This window comes from Schistocerca americana, chromosome 6 (genome assembly GCF_021461395.2).
Source record: "Schistocerca americana isolate TAMUIC-IGC-003095 chromosome 6, iqSchAmer2.1, whole genome shotgun sequence".
Lineage (NCBI taxonomy): Eukaryota > Metazoa > Arthropoda > Insecta > Orthoptera > Acrididae > Schistocerca > Schistocerca americana.
This window is the reverse complement of record NC_060124.1, coordinates 453,721,519-453,738,473: the sequence shown is the minus strand read 5'-3', so window position 1 is coordinate 453,738,473 and position 16,955 is coordinate 453,721,519. Positions and strand designations below refer to the sequence as shown.

Sequence of the window (16,955 nt, the reverse complement as noted above, 5' to 3'; positions counted from 1 at the left end):
GCAGGATTAAGATAATGTGTGTGTCTGTTCAGGCTACTACAGACACCTGACACCACAAAGCATGGCTACTCCGGTGTTGTGAAAGGGTTGACTGAAGAGTAAAATGGCGCTCTTTTGTCTTCAGTGACGAGAGCGGTTTCTGTTTGTATGTGAGTGATTGACGGAGATATGTATAGTGTAGACCTGGCGAGCTGCCGATTCCAGAGAGCATTCGCCCATGACACAGAGGTTCCATCGCTGGTTTCATGGTGTGGGAGACCATCAGTTACCACATAGTGTTACATTTGGTGTTTCTGCAGAGTAAAGTAACCAGTGCTTGCTTCATTGCTCAGATTGCTAAACCTGTGCTACTTCCATGTTTTCGCTAGGAAGGTGATGTGCTTTTCCAACAGGACAACACATGGCCACATACAGCTGCTGTGATGCTATGTGATGTACAACAATTGGCCAGCCAGATCACCACATGTGGGATATGATGAAGTGGGAACCTTCTCGTTCTCCAGGGCCAGCAATGACCGTTGCTGAATAGCAGCTGAAGGTACAAGATGCTAAGTACAGTCCATCACAGGATTCCATTCGGCACCCTTCTATTTGTAATCGCTTGCATGCAAAAATACAGGTGTGCTGTTGGGCATCCCTTACTGTGACATGAATGCTTTATTTGGTCTGAATTCGTTACCATATACTCCGACAATGATGCCTTGCCTGTCAACTCACTTGTCAATAAAAATGACGTTTTTCCATAAGGGTCTTATCCCTCTGGCGGCATACTAATTCAGGAAGTCACCCAATTATTAAAACCCGTGCTTGATTTCAGACATAAATGAGAGAAACTGCAACTCTCAGCTCCACATTCACAGATACTCAACCTTATACCACCTGTTATCTGACTTACATGTAGGTTTCAAACCTCTACACGGCAGAGGTAAGCATATATACGGTCCATATCTACAGGGTGATCCATTGATCGTGTCTGGGCCAAATATTTCACGAAATAAGCGTCAAACGAAAACACTACAAACAACGAAACTTGGCTAGCTTGAAGGGGGAAACCAGATGGCGCTATGGTTGGCCCGCTAGATGGCGCTGCCGTAATTCAAAAGGAAATCAACTCCGTTTTTTTAATAGGAACCCCCATTTTTATTACATATTCGTGTAGTACGTAAAGAAATATGAATGTTTTAGTGGGACCACTTTTTTGGCCTTGAGATAGATGGCGCTATAGTAGTCACAAACATATGGCTCACAATTTTAGACCAACAGTTGGTAACAGGTAGGTTTTTTAAATTAAAATACAGAACGTAGGTACGTTTTAACATTTTGTTTCGGTTGTTCGAATGTGATACACTTACCTTTGTGAACTTATCGTTTCTGAGAACGCATGCTGTTACGGCGTAATTACCTGTAAATATCACATTTATGCAATAAATGCTCAAAATGACGTCCGTCAACCTCAATGCATTTGCCAATACGTGTAACGACATTTCTCTCAACAGCGCGTAGTTCGCCTTCCGTAATATTCGCACATGCATTCACAATGCGCTGACGCATGTTGTCAGGCGTTGTCGGTGGATCACGATAGCAAATATCCTTCAACTTTCCCCACAGAAAGAAATCGGGGACGTCAGATCCGGTGAACGTACGGGCCATGGTATGGTGCTTCGACGACCAATCCACTTGTCATGAAATATACTATTCAATACCGCTTCAACCGCACGCGAGCTATGTGCCGGACATCCATCATGTTGGAAGTACATCGCCATTCTGTCATGCAGTGCAACATCTTGTAGTAACATCGGTAGAACATTACGTAGGAAATCAGCATACACTGCACCATTTAGATTGCCATCGATAAAATGGGGGCCAATTATCCTTCCTCCCATAATGCCGCACCATACATTAACCCGCCAAGGTCGCTGATGTTCCAATTGTCGCAGCCATCGTGGATTTTCCTTTGCCTAATAGTGCATGTTATGCTGGTTTACGTTACCACTGTTAGTGAATGACGCTTCGTCGCTAGGTAGAAGGCGTGCTAAAAATCTGTCATCGTCCCGTAATTTTTCTTGTGCCTAGTGGCAGAACTGTACACGACGTTCAAAGTCGTCGCCATGCAATTCCTGGTGCATAGAAATATGGTACGGGTGCAATCGATGTTGATGTAGCATTCTCAACACCGACGTTTTTGAGATTCCCGATTCTCGCGCAATTTGTGTGCTACGGATGTGCGGATTAGCTGCGACAGCAGCTAAAACACCTGCTTCGGAATCATCATTTGCTGCAGGTCGTGGTTGGAGTTTCACATGTGGCTGAACACTTCCTGTTTTCTTAAATAACGTAACTATCTGGCGAACGGTCCGGACACTTGGATGATGTCGTCCAGGATACCGAGCAGCATACGTAGCACACGCCCGTTGGGCATTTTGATCACAGTAGTCATACATCAACACGATATCGACCTTTTCCGCAACTGGTACACCGTCCATTTCAACACGGGTAATGTATCACGAAGAAAATACCGCCCGCTTTGTCAGAATGTTACGTGATACCACGTACTTATACGTTTGTGACTATTACACCGCCATCTGTCACAAAGGGAAAAAAGTGGTCCAAATAAAACATTCATATTTCCTCACGTACTAGACGAATATGTAATAAAAATGGGGGTTCCTATTTAAAAAAAAAAGCGCTGTTGATATCCGCTTGACCTATGGCAGCGCCATCTACCGGGCCAACCATAGCGCTATCTGGTTTCCCCCTTCAAGCTAGACGAGTTTCGTTCTTTGTAGTTTTTTCCGTTTGGTGCTTATTTCGTGAGATATTTGGCCCCGTCTCTATCAAATGGACCACCCTGTATATATATATTGTAAGACTATTGCAGTTAGATGAAACGCGTTTGGGTAACAACCATGCTAAAAACGCAGTTGAGAAACACCAGTAAAAGTTATGTTTATATCAACAACATTCAAGCAGCAACTGAGGACAAATGGCTGTAAATATTGAATCGCTGCTTTTTTTACTATTGTTGTGGTTTTCGACTTACTGTAGTCAGCGGGGTTGTGGTACTTGGGGCACTCGAGCCCCACGGAGTTGAGGTAGGGCACGACGTTGAGGCTGGAGCCCTGGTAGACGCAGTGGCCCTGCGCCAGCACGTACACGTGGTCCAGCATGTGGAAGATGGTCGCGCTGGGCTGGTGGATGGTGCAGACGATGGTGCGGCCGCCCCGTGCCAGGGACTTGAGCATCGAGACGCACTGCAGCGACGACAGGCTGTCCAGGCCCCTGAAACGCCCAGCCGCAGCGTAGCGAATTATACAGCAGCACGCAGGAAACCAGGGACAAATCTCAGAACTTCTGTTTGAGACTTGTCAAATGGCTCTGAGCACTATGGGACTTTACTGCTGTGGTCATCAGTCCCCTATAACTTAGAACTACTTAAACCCAACTAACCTAAAGACGTACCCGTGGTCTAGGGGTAGCGTCTTTGATTCATAATCGAAACGTCTTCGGTCCCGGGTTCGATCCCCGCCACTGCCTAAATTTTGATAAATAATCAGCATTGGCGGCCGAAGACTTCCGGCATAAGAAGCCAGCCTCGTTCTGCCAACGGCCTTGTCAAAGAGGGCGGAGGAGCGCATAGAGGTTCAGGGCACTCTCTTGTCCTAGGGGTGGGAAATTGTCCCTAAAGGCGGAAGAATCAGCAATGATCAATGACATGACGATGCAGAAGGCAATGGAAACCACTGCATTAAAGACACGTAACATGTATCCACAGGACATGTGGCCTGTAACTGAAGTGTCATGATGATCTCTCCATTGGCAAAAGATTCCGTAATAGTCCCCCATTCGGATCTCCGGGAGGGGACTGCCAAGGGGGAGGTTACCATGAGAAAAAGATTGAATAATCAACGAAAGGATAACGTTCTACGAGTCAGGTCGTGGAATGTCAGAAGCTTGAACGTGGCAGGGAAACTAGAAAATCTGAAAAGGGAAATGCAAAGGCTCAATCTAGATATAGTAGGGGTCAGTGCAGTGAAGTGGAAGGAAGACAAGGATTTCTTGTCAGATGAGTATCGGGTAATATCAACAGCAGCAGAAAATGGTATAACAGGTGTAGGATTCGTTATGAACAGGAAGGTAGGGCAGAGGGTGCATTACTGTGAACAGTTCAGTGACCGGGTTATTCTAATCAGAATCGACAGCAGACCAACACCGACAACGATAGTTCAGGTATACATGCCGACGTCGCAAGCTGAGGATGAACAGATAGAGAAAGTATGAGGATATTGAAAGGGTAATGCAGTATGTAAAGGGGGGCGAAACCTAATAGTCATGGGCGACTGGAATGCAGTTGTAGGGGAAGGAGTAGAAAAAAAGGTTACAGGAGAATATGGGCTTGGGACAAGGAATGAAAGAGGAGAAAGACTAATTGAGTTCTGTAACAAGTTTCAACTAGTAATAGCGAATACCCAGTTCAAGAATCACAAGAGGAGGAGGTATACTTGGAAAACGCCGGGAGATATGGGAAGATTTCAATTAGATTACATCATGGTCAGACAGAGATTCCGAAATCAGATACTGGATTGTAAGGCGCACCCAGGAGCAGATATAGACTCAGATCACAATATAGTAGTGATGAAGAGTAGGCTGAAGTTCAAGACATTAGTCAGGAAGAATCAACACGCAAAGAAGTGGGATACGGAAGTACTAAGGAATGACGAGATACGTTTGAAGTTCTCTAACGCTATAGATACGGCAATAAGGAATAGCGCAGTAGGCAGTACAGTTGAAGAGGAATGGACATCTCTAAAAAGGGCCATCACAGAAGTTGGGAAGGAAAACATAGGTACAAAGAAGGTAGCTGCGAAGAAACCATGGGTAACAGAAGAAATACTTCAGTTGATTGATGAAAGGAGGAAGTACAAACATGTTCCGGGAAAAATCAGGAATACAGAAATACAAGTCGCTGAGGAATGAAATAAATAGAAAGTGCAGGGAAGCTAAGACGAAATGGGTGCAGGAAAAATGTGAAGACATCGAAAAAGATGTGATTGTCGGAAGGACAGACTCAGCATACAGGAAAGTCAAAACAACCTTTGGTGACATTAAAAGCAACGGTGGTAACATTAAGAGTGCAACGGGAATTCCACTGTTAAATGCAGAGGAGAGAACAGATAGGCGGAAAGAATACATTGAAAGCCTCTATGAGAGTGAAGATTTGTGTGATGTGATAGAAGAAGAAACAGGAGTCGATTTAGAAGAGATAAGGGATCCAGTATTAGAATCGGAATTTAAAAGAGCTTTGGAGGACTTACGGTCAAATAAGACAGAAGGGATAGATAACATTCCATCAGAATTTCTAAAATAATTGGGGGATGTGGCAACAAAACGACTATTCGCGTTGGTGTGTAGAATATATGAGTCTGGCGACATACCATCTGACTTTCGGAAAAGCATCATCCACACAATTCCGAAGACGGCAAGAGCTGACAAGTGCGAGAATTATCGCACAATCAGCTTAACAGCTCATGCATCGAAGCTGCTTACAAGAATAATATACAGAAGAATGGAAAAGAAAATTGAGAATGCGCTAGGTGACGATCAGTTTGGCTTTAGGAAAAGTAAAGGGACGAGAGAGGCAATTCTGACGGCTAATAATGGAAGCAAGGCTAAAGAAAAATCAAGACACTTTCATAGGATTTGTCGACCTGGAAAAAGCGTTCGACAATATAAAATGGTGCAAGCTGTTCGAGATTCTGAAAAAAGTAGGGGTAAGCTATAGGGAGAGACGGGTCATATGCAATATGTACAACAACCAAGAGGGAATAATAAGAGTGGACGATCAAGAACGAAGTGCTCGTATTAAGAAGGGTGTAAGACAAGGCTGTAGCCTTTCGCCCCTACTCTTCAATGTGTACATCGAGGAAGCAATGATGGAAATAAAAGAAAGGTTCAGGAGTGGAATTAGAATAGAAGGTGAAAGGATATCAATGATACGATTCGCTGATGACATTGCTATCCTGAGTGAAAGTGAAGAAGAATTAAATGATCTGCTGAACGGAATGAACAGTCTAATGAGTACACAGTATGGTTCGAGAGTAAATCGGAGAAAGACGAAGGTGATGAGAAGTAGTAGAAATGAGAACAGCGAGAAACTTAACATCAGGATTGATGGTCACGAAGTCAATGAAGTCAAGGAATTCTGCTACCTAGGCAGTAAAATGACCAATGACGGACGGAGCAAGGAGGACATCAAAAGCAGACTCGCTGTGGCAAAAAAGGCATTTCTGGCCAAGAGAAGTCTACTAATATCAAATACCGGCCTTAATTTGAGGAAGAAATTTCTGAGGATGTACGTCTGGAGTACAGCATTGTATGGTAGTGAAACATGGACTGTGGGAAAACCGGAACATAAGAGAATCGAAGCATTTGAGATTTGGTGCTATAGACGAATGTTGAAAATTAGGTGGACTGATAAGGTAAGGAATGAGGAGGTTCTACACAGAATCGGAGAGGAAAGGAATATGTGGAAAACACTGATAAGGAGAAGGGACAGGATGACAGGACATCTGCTAAGACATGAGGAAATGACTTCCATGGTACTAGAGGGAGCTGTAGAGGGCAAAAACTGTAGAGGAAGACAGAGATTGGAATACGCCAAGCAAATAATTGAGGACGTAGGTTGCAAGTGCTACTCTGAGATGAAGAGGTTAGCACAGGAAAGGAATTCGTGGCGGGCCGCATCAAACCAGTCAGTAGACTGATGACCAAAAAAAAACCTAAGGACATCATACACATCCATGCCCGAGGCAGGATTCGAACCTGCGACCGTAGCGGTCCCGCGGTTCCTAACTGTAGCTCCTAGAACATGTCCGAAAGAACAGATGCCATCTTAGTATATACCAACTCTCTTTGCTTCCCCTTTCGCTGTACTCTTCCGTGTACATCTGGGCCTGCCTCTTTTCCTTGTTCCGTCGGGACTCAGATCCAGTACCTTCATCGCGATTGCTGTGTGTACCGTACCCATCGTCACCTTCTCTCACCTCTCTGGTCTTCTATAAGTATATGGATTATTTTCCTACAGAGCTCTTCACTACTTGTCTTTCTGGTCACCAAATATTCATGCCGCGCGGGAAACGCCCATTTACGAAGCTGTGTAACTGTCAAATTATCATCGTGTCTACTTTCCAACTTTCACTGCTATATAGGACAGCCTCTACATTTGTATTAAAAATACAGTTTTCTGCATGTGATATTTCTGTTTCGCCATATTTTGATACAATTATATGAAGACAGCATTTGTCTTCTATATGCGGCTCTTCGTATTTGCTGCAATTCCACCATCATCTTTTACCACATTAAGCAGAGGTAAGAATAAACTGAGAATCTCCGTTTGCTGCCCCATTATGAACCAAGGCACTTCAATGTTCCCAGAAGTTATTCTCATTTTCCTTGTTTTACCCATATTTACCTTGAGGCCAGCAATCTCTGCTTCATTGTTCAGTGAGTTTAATTTAGCTTTCTTCAGCCTTTGAGGTGATAATGGTATGCCGTGTGCGAAATCCGTAAGCTCCAGACGTTCATGGTTTCTCCAATGGATTTCTCCATTGCTGCCTGCTGTTACTCTTCTCTTAACTGAAACAAGGAAAGTAGAAAAAGCGCTAGTGATATAACACATCCTTGCTGGACTTCAGGTGTTAGCTCTGTTGGCTCTGTGAGATTCCCCTTGTGGAGGACACAACATTTGTAATCATCATACATATCTTTGATGATGTTTGGCATCTACTGTGGTATACCATACTTTCACAACACCTGCCACAGCACTTCACGTTCACAGAATCGAAGGTCTTTTCAAAATCAATGAATTCTAGGTACTTTGTTGCGTGGAGTTCTTTACTTTTTCCTAATACGATGCTAGGAATATTAATAAGATCAGCACAACTGTGTCGTGCCCGAAAAGCGGGCTGATTTTTTACGCAGTCGGTTGGGGGTTTCTCTTTGAGCCAAATATGTTACAGCAAGAGGTGAAGCATTTTAACACTAGTTTCGATGTCGACTTTAGAGAGCTTCGAAGCTATGCTAACTAGGCCTGGAGCTTTTGCATGTTTTAGGCTTCTCAAAGCAATCCTAATTTTGTTCATTGTGTAACACTTCAGATTTACATCTTGGTCCGTTTCGACTTCCTCTAGAACATCTCTCTCCTGTTCCTCTTGATTGTCTTCATAATTTACCAGCCCCTTGAGATGCTTCTCTCATCTTTGTAGCAGAGGCTACTGGGTAGTTATCACCCCAGCCTTGTTCTTGATTGGTCCTTGATGTCTAAAGTTCGTCATCAGCAGCCGTTTAGTGACATTCTAGAGCTGTAGAGCTCCTTTACATTCCCCCGTCTTGCCGCCTCTTCTGCTAACAGTGTATGCTGAGCTAGCTATTTTGTTTTATCTCGCATTATCCCTATTTTCGCCTCCGTGGAGTGTTTATGCGCTTCAGTCTTCAGTGCTCTTGGATTACAAAGATTAACTTTTGTTTTAGTTCTTTCCTGCAGTTAATTTCATTGCAGGTGTCGCCGGAGATCCGTTCTATCCTTTGACGTGTCTTAAATCTTACGGTGTTTCCTCCAGAGTCTAGATAACTGTCTCTAAGAGTGGTGTCGTCCGAAGAGCGGGTTGCCATAGCAAGGTTGGCACCTCGCAATGAAACTGCAGAGAAGTACAGTCGCTGCATGCCGCAACGACGTATGAGAAACGCCAGCTTAACCACACTTGCTAGAGCTTCGCTACGCCGCCACAATCGATGGTCTCCTTACAACTCAGGTAGCTGTCTACGATGAAGTTGACAGCATTGCCTCAGCCTAGCAGTGTACTAAATGTCTTAGGAAGACTCCTGCGTGAACATAATGTGAATATTGCGTCAGCCACTATTCAAGTGAAGAGTCTTGTAAATTTGTCTCTATCGAATATACTCTAAAATTTAGAGACAGTCGTAAATACTCAGAGCATTCCCGTGGAAACTGATTATACAAAGTTAAGTAAATCTTCACATTTACATTGTAATAAAGTGAACTACTTCACATGTTATAGTTCTACTCTCTCTCCTTCCGGAACAAAACAAAGAACCCACCGTTGCACCGGCGAGAGTACTTTCGCGTGGCGACAAATTAGGGAAGCGTCAATGTGTCAATGTATACCACGCCCTCTGAACTCAAGCGGTCCAGAGAGGAGGACGGTGACTGGGACTTAAGGTTCCGTCGACGACTGCTTCATTAAAGAAAAGTACTCCACAATACAGCAGATATTTTTCGAGATTTCCGAGATAAAGTGCTAATTTACAAGGATCACTCATCAAAGAGTAAAGTATTTCAGTAAAATCAACATCTCTGATGACTGACGTGTTCTCCTTACAAATATTTTATCTTTAGAGATGATTTATAATGCAAAGTAACGGCAAGATGATGTGCAGGACAATAATATTCACGTCTTTCTCGGTAGCGAGCTACTTTTTCCATTAATGCTGACACTATCGCCGGGCCAAAGACAGGGATGTTACACAAACTGAGAAACCTGGGATTCTGCGAGATTGCAGTGCTCTTGAAATTAACAGGATAGTAATACAAAGCAGCAAAACTGAATTAAATAGAGAAATCAAAAATTTATTTTGCTTACCAGTATTACGGAAAGAAATTAAAAATTTGCCCACTAATATTAGTGTAGTATTTCACATTCCTTTACGTACATGTATACGATGAAGAATGAAACATTGAATTTGCCAACGGCTGTAAGTACCGGTTATAGTGCACTTTGGCGATCAATACACGACACACACTCAAGTTTTAGCGGTTCATGATGTCTCGAAGTGAGGGCGTTGAAGGAAGCCGAGCGTATTCATTGAGAAGTGAACAGGATGCTGAGCCGAGAATGAGGCGTGGGAACTTCATCGGTTGCTCGGGTCAGCCGCCAGTTACCCTGTGTGACGACATACCCGATGCCTCACACAGGTAATGCACAGACGCATCATGAGGGTCAAGGACTGTGACGTCTAGCGGACCTGCTAACTCTTGTCTGTCGTGTGACGTGAAATGAAATATTAAGGGCATTGACAACAACGGCTGCAAGCTCTTTCCGTAAGCAGATTTGACACTGCGGACTAAATGAGCGACTGTGTTTGGTTTCCGTTGACGGTATGTGTGTAGTGTAGAGGAACTCCGTCGCCGTCGCAACTTGACACATTAGCTGCTGCTTTTCGTTGCCGGATCTTCAGCCGACTTTTGAACAAAGATTTTTTTGACGTTCCGAGAGCACGAGTGGCTGGCATCCTCTACCAGCAATGGAGGGCGAATCTTTGACGTATTCCAGCCACTCGTGCTGGCGAAACGTCAGAAAAATCATTAACAAACGTCGTCCGAAGCTCCCAACAGACACTACGTGGCCACGAAGGTCTCAACAATTTTGAGTTTCGCAAATTATTTTCACTTTGGATGTCACTCTAAGTCAGCTCGGCGAAAAAAATGATATTACAATAACATTTCTGGGGAATGAGTTTCAAAGTTGGAATTTTTTGCTGTAAATATTAGCCAGTATTTCTCATCGGGGTTCGTACGTGTTTCATATGAATTATTCACGGGCTGTTTTAATCCTACAGTTTTGTGAGAATTTTTCGTTTTTTTTACGATGTACAGAATCCTAAAAGAGAGCTACCGTGTGCAACAGCGAAAAGTTACCATTTTCTTCTCTTGTGCTACTATCAGGAGTGGTGTAAAACGGATGAAACACCCCAGTAGATGAGAGGAGAGTGCCTATGTTTGGAAACTGGATTGATGGTGAAACAGACAATCTGTCATGGTGCCCTTATCGTTTGAAGTGTGCTTTTCTAAATACCCGAAAAACCATTAACGAATACTGACAACTTTTCTGTACTTAGTTATTCGTCTATGGATGCTTCTGTCTACTGCCAAAAGGTGTTCTGTACTTTGGTCTAATTCTGCTGAGACACCCGGGTTTTAAAGTTCAAATGGCTCTGAGCACTATGGGACTTAATTTCTGAGGTCATCAGTCCCCTAGAACTTAGAACTACTTAAACCTAACTAACCTAAGAACATCACACACATCCATGCCTGAGACAGGATTCGAACCTGCGACCGTAGCGGTCGCGCGGTTCCAGACTGTAGCGCCTAGAACCGCTCGGCCACCCCGGCCGGCCGGGTTTTAAAGTTACTGGGGCTATCAGGAGTTTGGAACCTGTGCCCTCTTCTGCGTTAAATAGGCAGAGAACACGACTTTTTGCGCTGTCTTCTACATATTGGCTTTTTGGGTTAAAAAGGTGGCGCAGAAGAGCGAAATATGCGTTTCTGGGTAATCAAGAATTTGTACAACTGCGAGAACAACCGCTGCTAACAAGCGATTAACGTCCTTTGCTCCTGGGTTGGTCTGCAGCTTTTGAAGATAAAGTCGACTTTATTCTACTAGAAACAAGTACGGGGGTGCCATAGCGCGGAATACTTACGTGGTGGGTTCATCGAGGAAGAGAACGGGAGGGTTGTCGATCAGCTCTAGCGCGATCGAGAGCCGCTTCTTCTGGCCGCCCGACAGCTTTTCGCAGCGAGTCTTGAGGCACGCTGAGAGACTCAACGTCTCCAGGATGTCGTCAATCTGCAAGACAGGAAAATGACTTCGTTAGTGCTTCTGCAGGGTATCGACATGAATAGTGAGACACAAAGGAATTCATGAAATTTGTTGCCATTGGACACCGATTTAAATCAACGGGGAAGGCTGTAAATTTGTGCCGGACCGGGACTCGAACCAGGGTCTTCTGCTTACCTGGCAGGTGAGCTGACTGCTGAGCCATCTGGACACAGAGCTCATCGCAACTGCAGGGACTACCCTAGCACGCTTTGCATCAGACCCAAACCCTCCTGCTACACACTACTGATTTAGTACCCCTGCCCATTAGCCTCATTACTCGCGGCATCTCGCCTGTTGCCATAACAATTAAGGCTTGGTGTGCATCTCCATTGAAGAGACAATTGGCCATCATGGCCTTAATTATATATGTGGTGCCACCATTTTCATCTGCAGCTATTTTCAATCAAGACGCAGATGGTGGTGGTGGTTAGTGTTTAACGTCCCGTCGACAACGAGGTCATTAGAGACGGAGCGCAAGCTCGGGTTAGGGAAGGATTGGGAAGGAAACCGGCCGGGCCCTTTTAAAGGAACCATCCCGGCATTTGCCTGAAACGATTTAGGGAAATCACGGAAAACCTAAATCAGGATGGCCGGAGACGGGATTGAACCGTCGTCCTCCCGAATGCGAGTCCAGTGTGCTAACCACTGCGCCACCTCGCTCGGTCTCAAGACGCAGAGGTATTTGGGTCTGACAAGAGGCTTGCTAGGGTAGACCATGCAGTTGTGGTGACGACTGTGTCCAGATGGCATGGTAGTCAGCGCATCTGACCAGTTACCAGGAGACCGACACAACTTTCAACTTGTCCCATTATTTTAAATAAATGTCCATTGACAGCCAATGTACACTCCTGGAAATGGAAAAAAGAACACATTGACACCGGTGTGTCAGACCCACCATACTTGCTCCGGACACTGCGAGAGGGCTGTACAAGCAATGATCACACGCATGGCACAGCGGACACAACAGGAACCGCGGTGTTGGCCGTCGAATGGCGCTAGCTGCGCAGCATTTGTGCACCGCCGCCGTCAGTGTCAGCCAGTTTGCCATGGCATACGGAGCTCCATCGCAGTCTTTAACACTGGTAGCATGCCACGACAGCGTGGACGTGAACCGTATGTGCAGTTGACGGACTTTGAGCGAGGGCGTATAGTGGGCATACGGGAGGCCGGGTGGACGTACCGCCGAATTGCTCAACACGTGGGGCGTGAGGTCTCCAGAGTACATCGATGTTGTCGCCAGTGGTCGGCGGAAGGTGCACGTGCCCGTCGACCTGGGACCGGACCGCAGCGACGCACGGATGCACGCCAAGACTGTAGGATCCTACGCAGTGCCGTAGGGGACCGCACCGCCACTTCCCAGCAAATTAGGGACACTGTTGCTCCTGGGGTATCGGCGAGGACCATTCGCAACCGTCTCCATGAAGCTGGGCTACGGTCCCGCACACCGTTAGGCCGTCTTCCGCTCACGCCCCAACATCGTGCAGCCCGCCTCCAGTGGTGTCGCGACAGGCGTGAATGGAGGGACGAATGGAGACGTGTCGTCTTCAGCGATGAAAGTCGCTTCTGCCTTGGTGCCAATGATGGTCGTATGCGTGTTTGGCGCCGTGCAGGTGAGCGCCACAATCAGGACTGCATACGACCGAGGCACACAGGGCCAACACCCGGCATCATGGTGTGGGGAGCGATCTCCTACACTGGCCGTACACCACTGGTGATCGTCGAGGGGACACTGAATAGTGCACGGTACATCCAAACCGTCATCGAACCCATCGTTCTACCATTCCTAGACCGGCAAGGGAACTTGCTGTTCCAACAGGACAATGCACGTCCGCATGTATCCCGTGCCACCCAACGTGCTCTAGAAGGTGTAAGTCAACTACTCTGGCCAGCAAGATCTCCGGATCTGTCCCCCATTGAGCATGTTTGGGACTAGATGAAGCGTCGTCTCACGCGGTCTGCACGTCCAGCACGAACGCTGGTCCAACTGAGGCGCCAGGTGGAAATGGCATGGCAAGCCGTTCCACAGGACTACATCCAGCATCTCTACGATCGTCTCCATGGGAGAATAGCAGCCTGCATTGCTGCGAAAGGTGGATATACACTGTACTAGTGCCGACATTGTGCATGCTCTGTTGCCTGTGTCTATGTGCCTGTGGTTCTGTCAGTGTGATCATGTGATGTATCTGACCCCAGGAATGTGTCAATAAAGTTTCCCCTTCCTGGGACAATGAATTCACGGTGTTCTTATTTCAATTTCCAGGAGTGTATTTCATTCCTTAGTGTCTTGATTCATAGTGGCTGCAGGATCAAAAAAAAAAAGGACATGTCCGAAAGAACAGACTGTATGTACAGGGTTTAAATTTCAAGTTGACAAACCAGAATAACTCGAAAAATAAGCTTTACATGAAAAAATGTTTAGAACCCAAAGTTGATTATTTTCGAGGGGGACATCTGCTGGTGAAAAAATTAGTACGCCACCCCAGCCCCCTGGGAGTGGGGCGGTAGGCTACTTTAAAATTTCAAATGAGAATCCCCATTTTTTATTGCAGAATTAAATCAAATGTTTATGACAAAATGTACGTAGATTTTTATGTAGAATCTGATTCTGGAATAAAAAATGGGGGTTCTCATTTGAAATTTTAAAGTAGCCTCCCGCCCCACTTCCAGGGGGCTGGGGTGGCGGACTAATTTTAGCACCAGCAGATGTCTCCCTCGAAAATAGTCAACTTTTGATTTTACACATGTTTTCGTGTGAAGCTTATTTTTCGAGTTATTCTGGTTTGTCAACTTAAAATTTACACCGTGTATATTGGGCTAAGGGTCCATTCGTGTCAGGAAATCAGTATTTTAGACGTGACCATTCACTGGTTGTAATATTCCTGGTAATCATTGACACTTCAAGGATGAACCACCTAGAGGTGCATCGTCATTTAACATAGTCTCCTACCTTCCAGATTTTACAGAAGCTCTCCTGCGAACCTTGCAGGACTAGCGCTCCTGGAAAAAAGGAGGTAGGGGACGAGGTACTGGCGGAAGTAAAGCTGTGAGGACGGGGCGTGAGTCGTGCTTGGGTAGCTCAGTTGGTAGAGCACTTGCTCACGAAAGGCAAAGGTCCCGAGTTCGAGTCTCGGTCCGGCACACAGTTTTAATCTGCCATAAAGTTTCATTCTCAGCACATGTTTGAACCATTTGCACTGTCCAGTCACATTAATGTGATTACGGCCTATGTTCGACGTCAGTGTGCGATAACCACTCACTGTCGGCACGTGGCAGAACTAGCAGCGGAGGATATATAAAGCGTGATGAGGGGACGTGAGAAACAGTTCGGTCGTTGTCATAATGCGAAAATGTCGCGATTTATCTGATGTCAAAAAGGCATGATCATTGGCTTTCTGGCCAAGGGTAGATGCATTTCCGAAACGGCTAACTTTTTGAAACGTTCGCGAGTCTCTGTGGTTAAAGAATACTGTGCATGGGAAACTGAAGCTGTCCTAAACCGGTTTTGGGCCAATCTTGTTGCACCACAGAGCGCAGATGACAGAGGTGAACGACGGTTGCAGAGATGTGTGCTGGGGAATAGACGTGCAACTGTTGAGCAACTACCAGCCCAGATGAACCAAGGGCTACCAACAGTGTAACGTTGCTGCATATGGGCCTCCACAGAAGATGCACCCACGTTGACTGCTGTTCATCAGCGACGAAGGCAGGAATTTGCACGCCAATACCACAACTACACATCCACTGAATTGGAATGTACGAGGAATTTCCTATACGACTCTGTCATTCTGCAAGACACAATGGATCAATACAAATATGCAACCATCTTTGTGGACCACGTCCACCTCGACATCCAGATTCTATTTCATCGCCACGATGGCATCTACCATCAGGACAATGCAGCATGTCAAACAGCTTGCAGTATACGCGCATGGTTCGGGGACCACCAGGATGGGTTTACCCTACTTCCCTGGCCACCAAACTCCCCGGATTTAAACTCAACCGAGAATCTGTGGGACCACCTCGATCGGCTATCGCGTCATGGATTCTCAACCGAGAAACCCGATGCAGTTGACTACGGTACGGGATTCAGCGAAGCTCCACTTTCCTGTTGGTACCTTCCAGAACCTCATCGACTCACTTCCTGCACCTCTCGCAGCGGTTGCACTGCAAAAGGCGGTTATTCAGGCTTTAGACAGACGGTCACACTAATGTGAATGGACAGTGTATATACATTTCGAACTATGATTTAGTGTTTGGAAATTTTAATGAATGTGTTACCTTTGTCCCCCGAAACATGCCCACTAGTGTAACAAATGAAGAAAATGAGGCAGTTGCCTCGCACTAAGGAAGGAGAGACTTGACCTCGGAAAACCGCACTGGTGTTTAATTTTTTTATTTGAAAAAGAAAACATGCGTTTTCTCTTTGTGAAATCGCATTTAAGCTCAATTACTACTGAGAGATGAAGACCTCTTTTTCTTTCTTTAATTGTATCACCAAAAAAGATGCCTGCGTAACGGATTAAGTTAATTTTCGTTTAGGACATCGATAACAACAGTGAGAAATATATTTATACGCGAAAAAGTTATTAAAAGAAAATATTTCTTATTGAAGATGTTTTTATAGAGAAAGTCGCACATACGAAGTCACTTTTCGTCCGGTGTGCTTGTGTGCACGACGCACACGACGAATTTCTGAAATTCTCCTTGTCTGAAGGACTTAACATTGCCCGAAGCTTTGAAATTAAATACGGTGTGACACTATTGTACATTTTGTCGAGGAAATGAGTATGTGCAGATGCGAAATCATTCCAAGTAAAAAATACATGCTCTCCAATTATCAAGGCGAATTAACTTCATTACTGAAATTGATGGCTGATGCAAAAATCGTCTTACGTAACTTAAGTGACTCTCAACGTAAAAAGTTCGCAATAGGAACAAGGTTAACCCCATGTAACGAGAAACTACCTCACAGTATGCAACTCACTTTGCTGCACTGTGCGGCGGATAGCATGCATTTACAGGCTTCGGTTATTACGCTGTGGCTCTGAAACCGTCCAAACTGCTATAAAAACGTTCTGCACCATCCTAGTGACTTGTCCTTGCACAGTATTTATTTTAGCGGGAACCTCTTTTTCAGTACTATTTTGGCCGATGTCTCTTTACATGCCTCGAAGGATTACTTAAAGCTTAGACCCGCACACATGGTCACTTTATGGCAAGGCTTGACAGCACAGAAGGTTGCTCGCCGAATTGGCGCTCACATCGTACAATTCATTCGAACAT

The 16,955-nt window shown here is 45.3% G+C and overlaps 1 protein-coding gene across 1 annotated transcript in view; it reads right to left on the bottom strand.

Moving 5' to 3' along the window:
• LOC124619368 (ATP-binding cassette sub-family G member 1-like) overlaps window positions 1-16,955 on the bottom strand; it is a 480,300-nt gene that overhangs the window by 51,471 nt on the left and 411,874 nt on the right. Inside the window, exons 4-5 of the mRNA XM_047145693.1 lie at window positions 11,494-11,639; window positions 3,041-3,279 (exon numbers count right to left, since the gene is read on the bottom strand). Coding sequence (XP_047001649.1) covers window positions 3,041-3,279; window positions 11,494-11,639 — 385 coding nt within the window. The remainder of the gene's footprint in view (window positions 1-3,040; window positions 3,280-11,493; window positions 11,640-16,955) is intronic.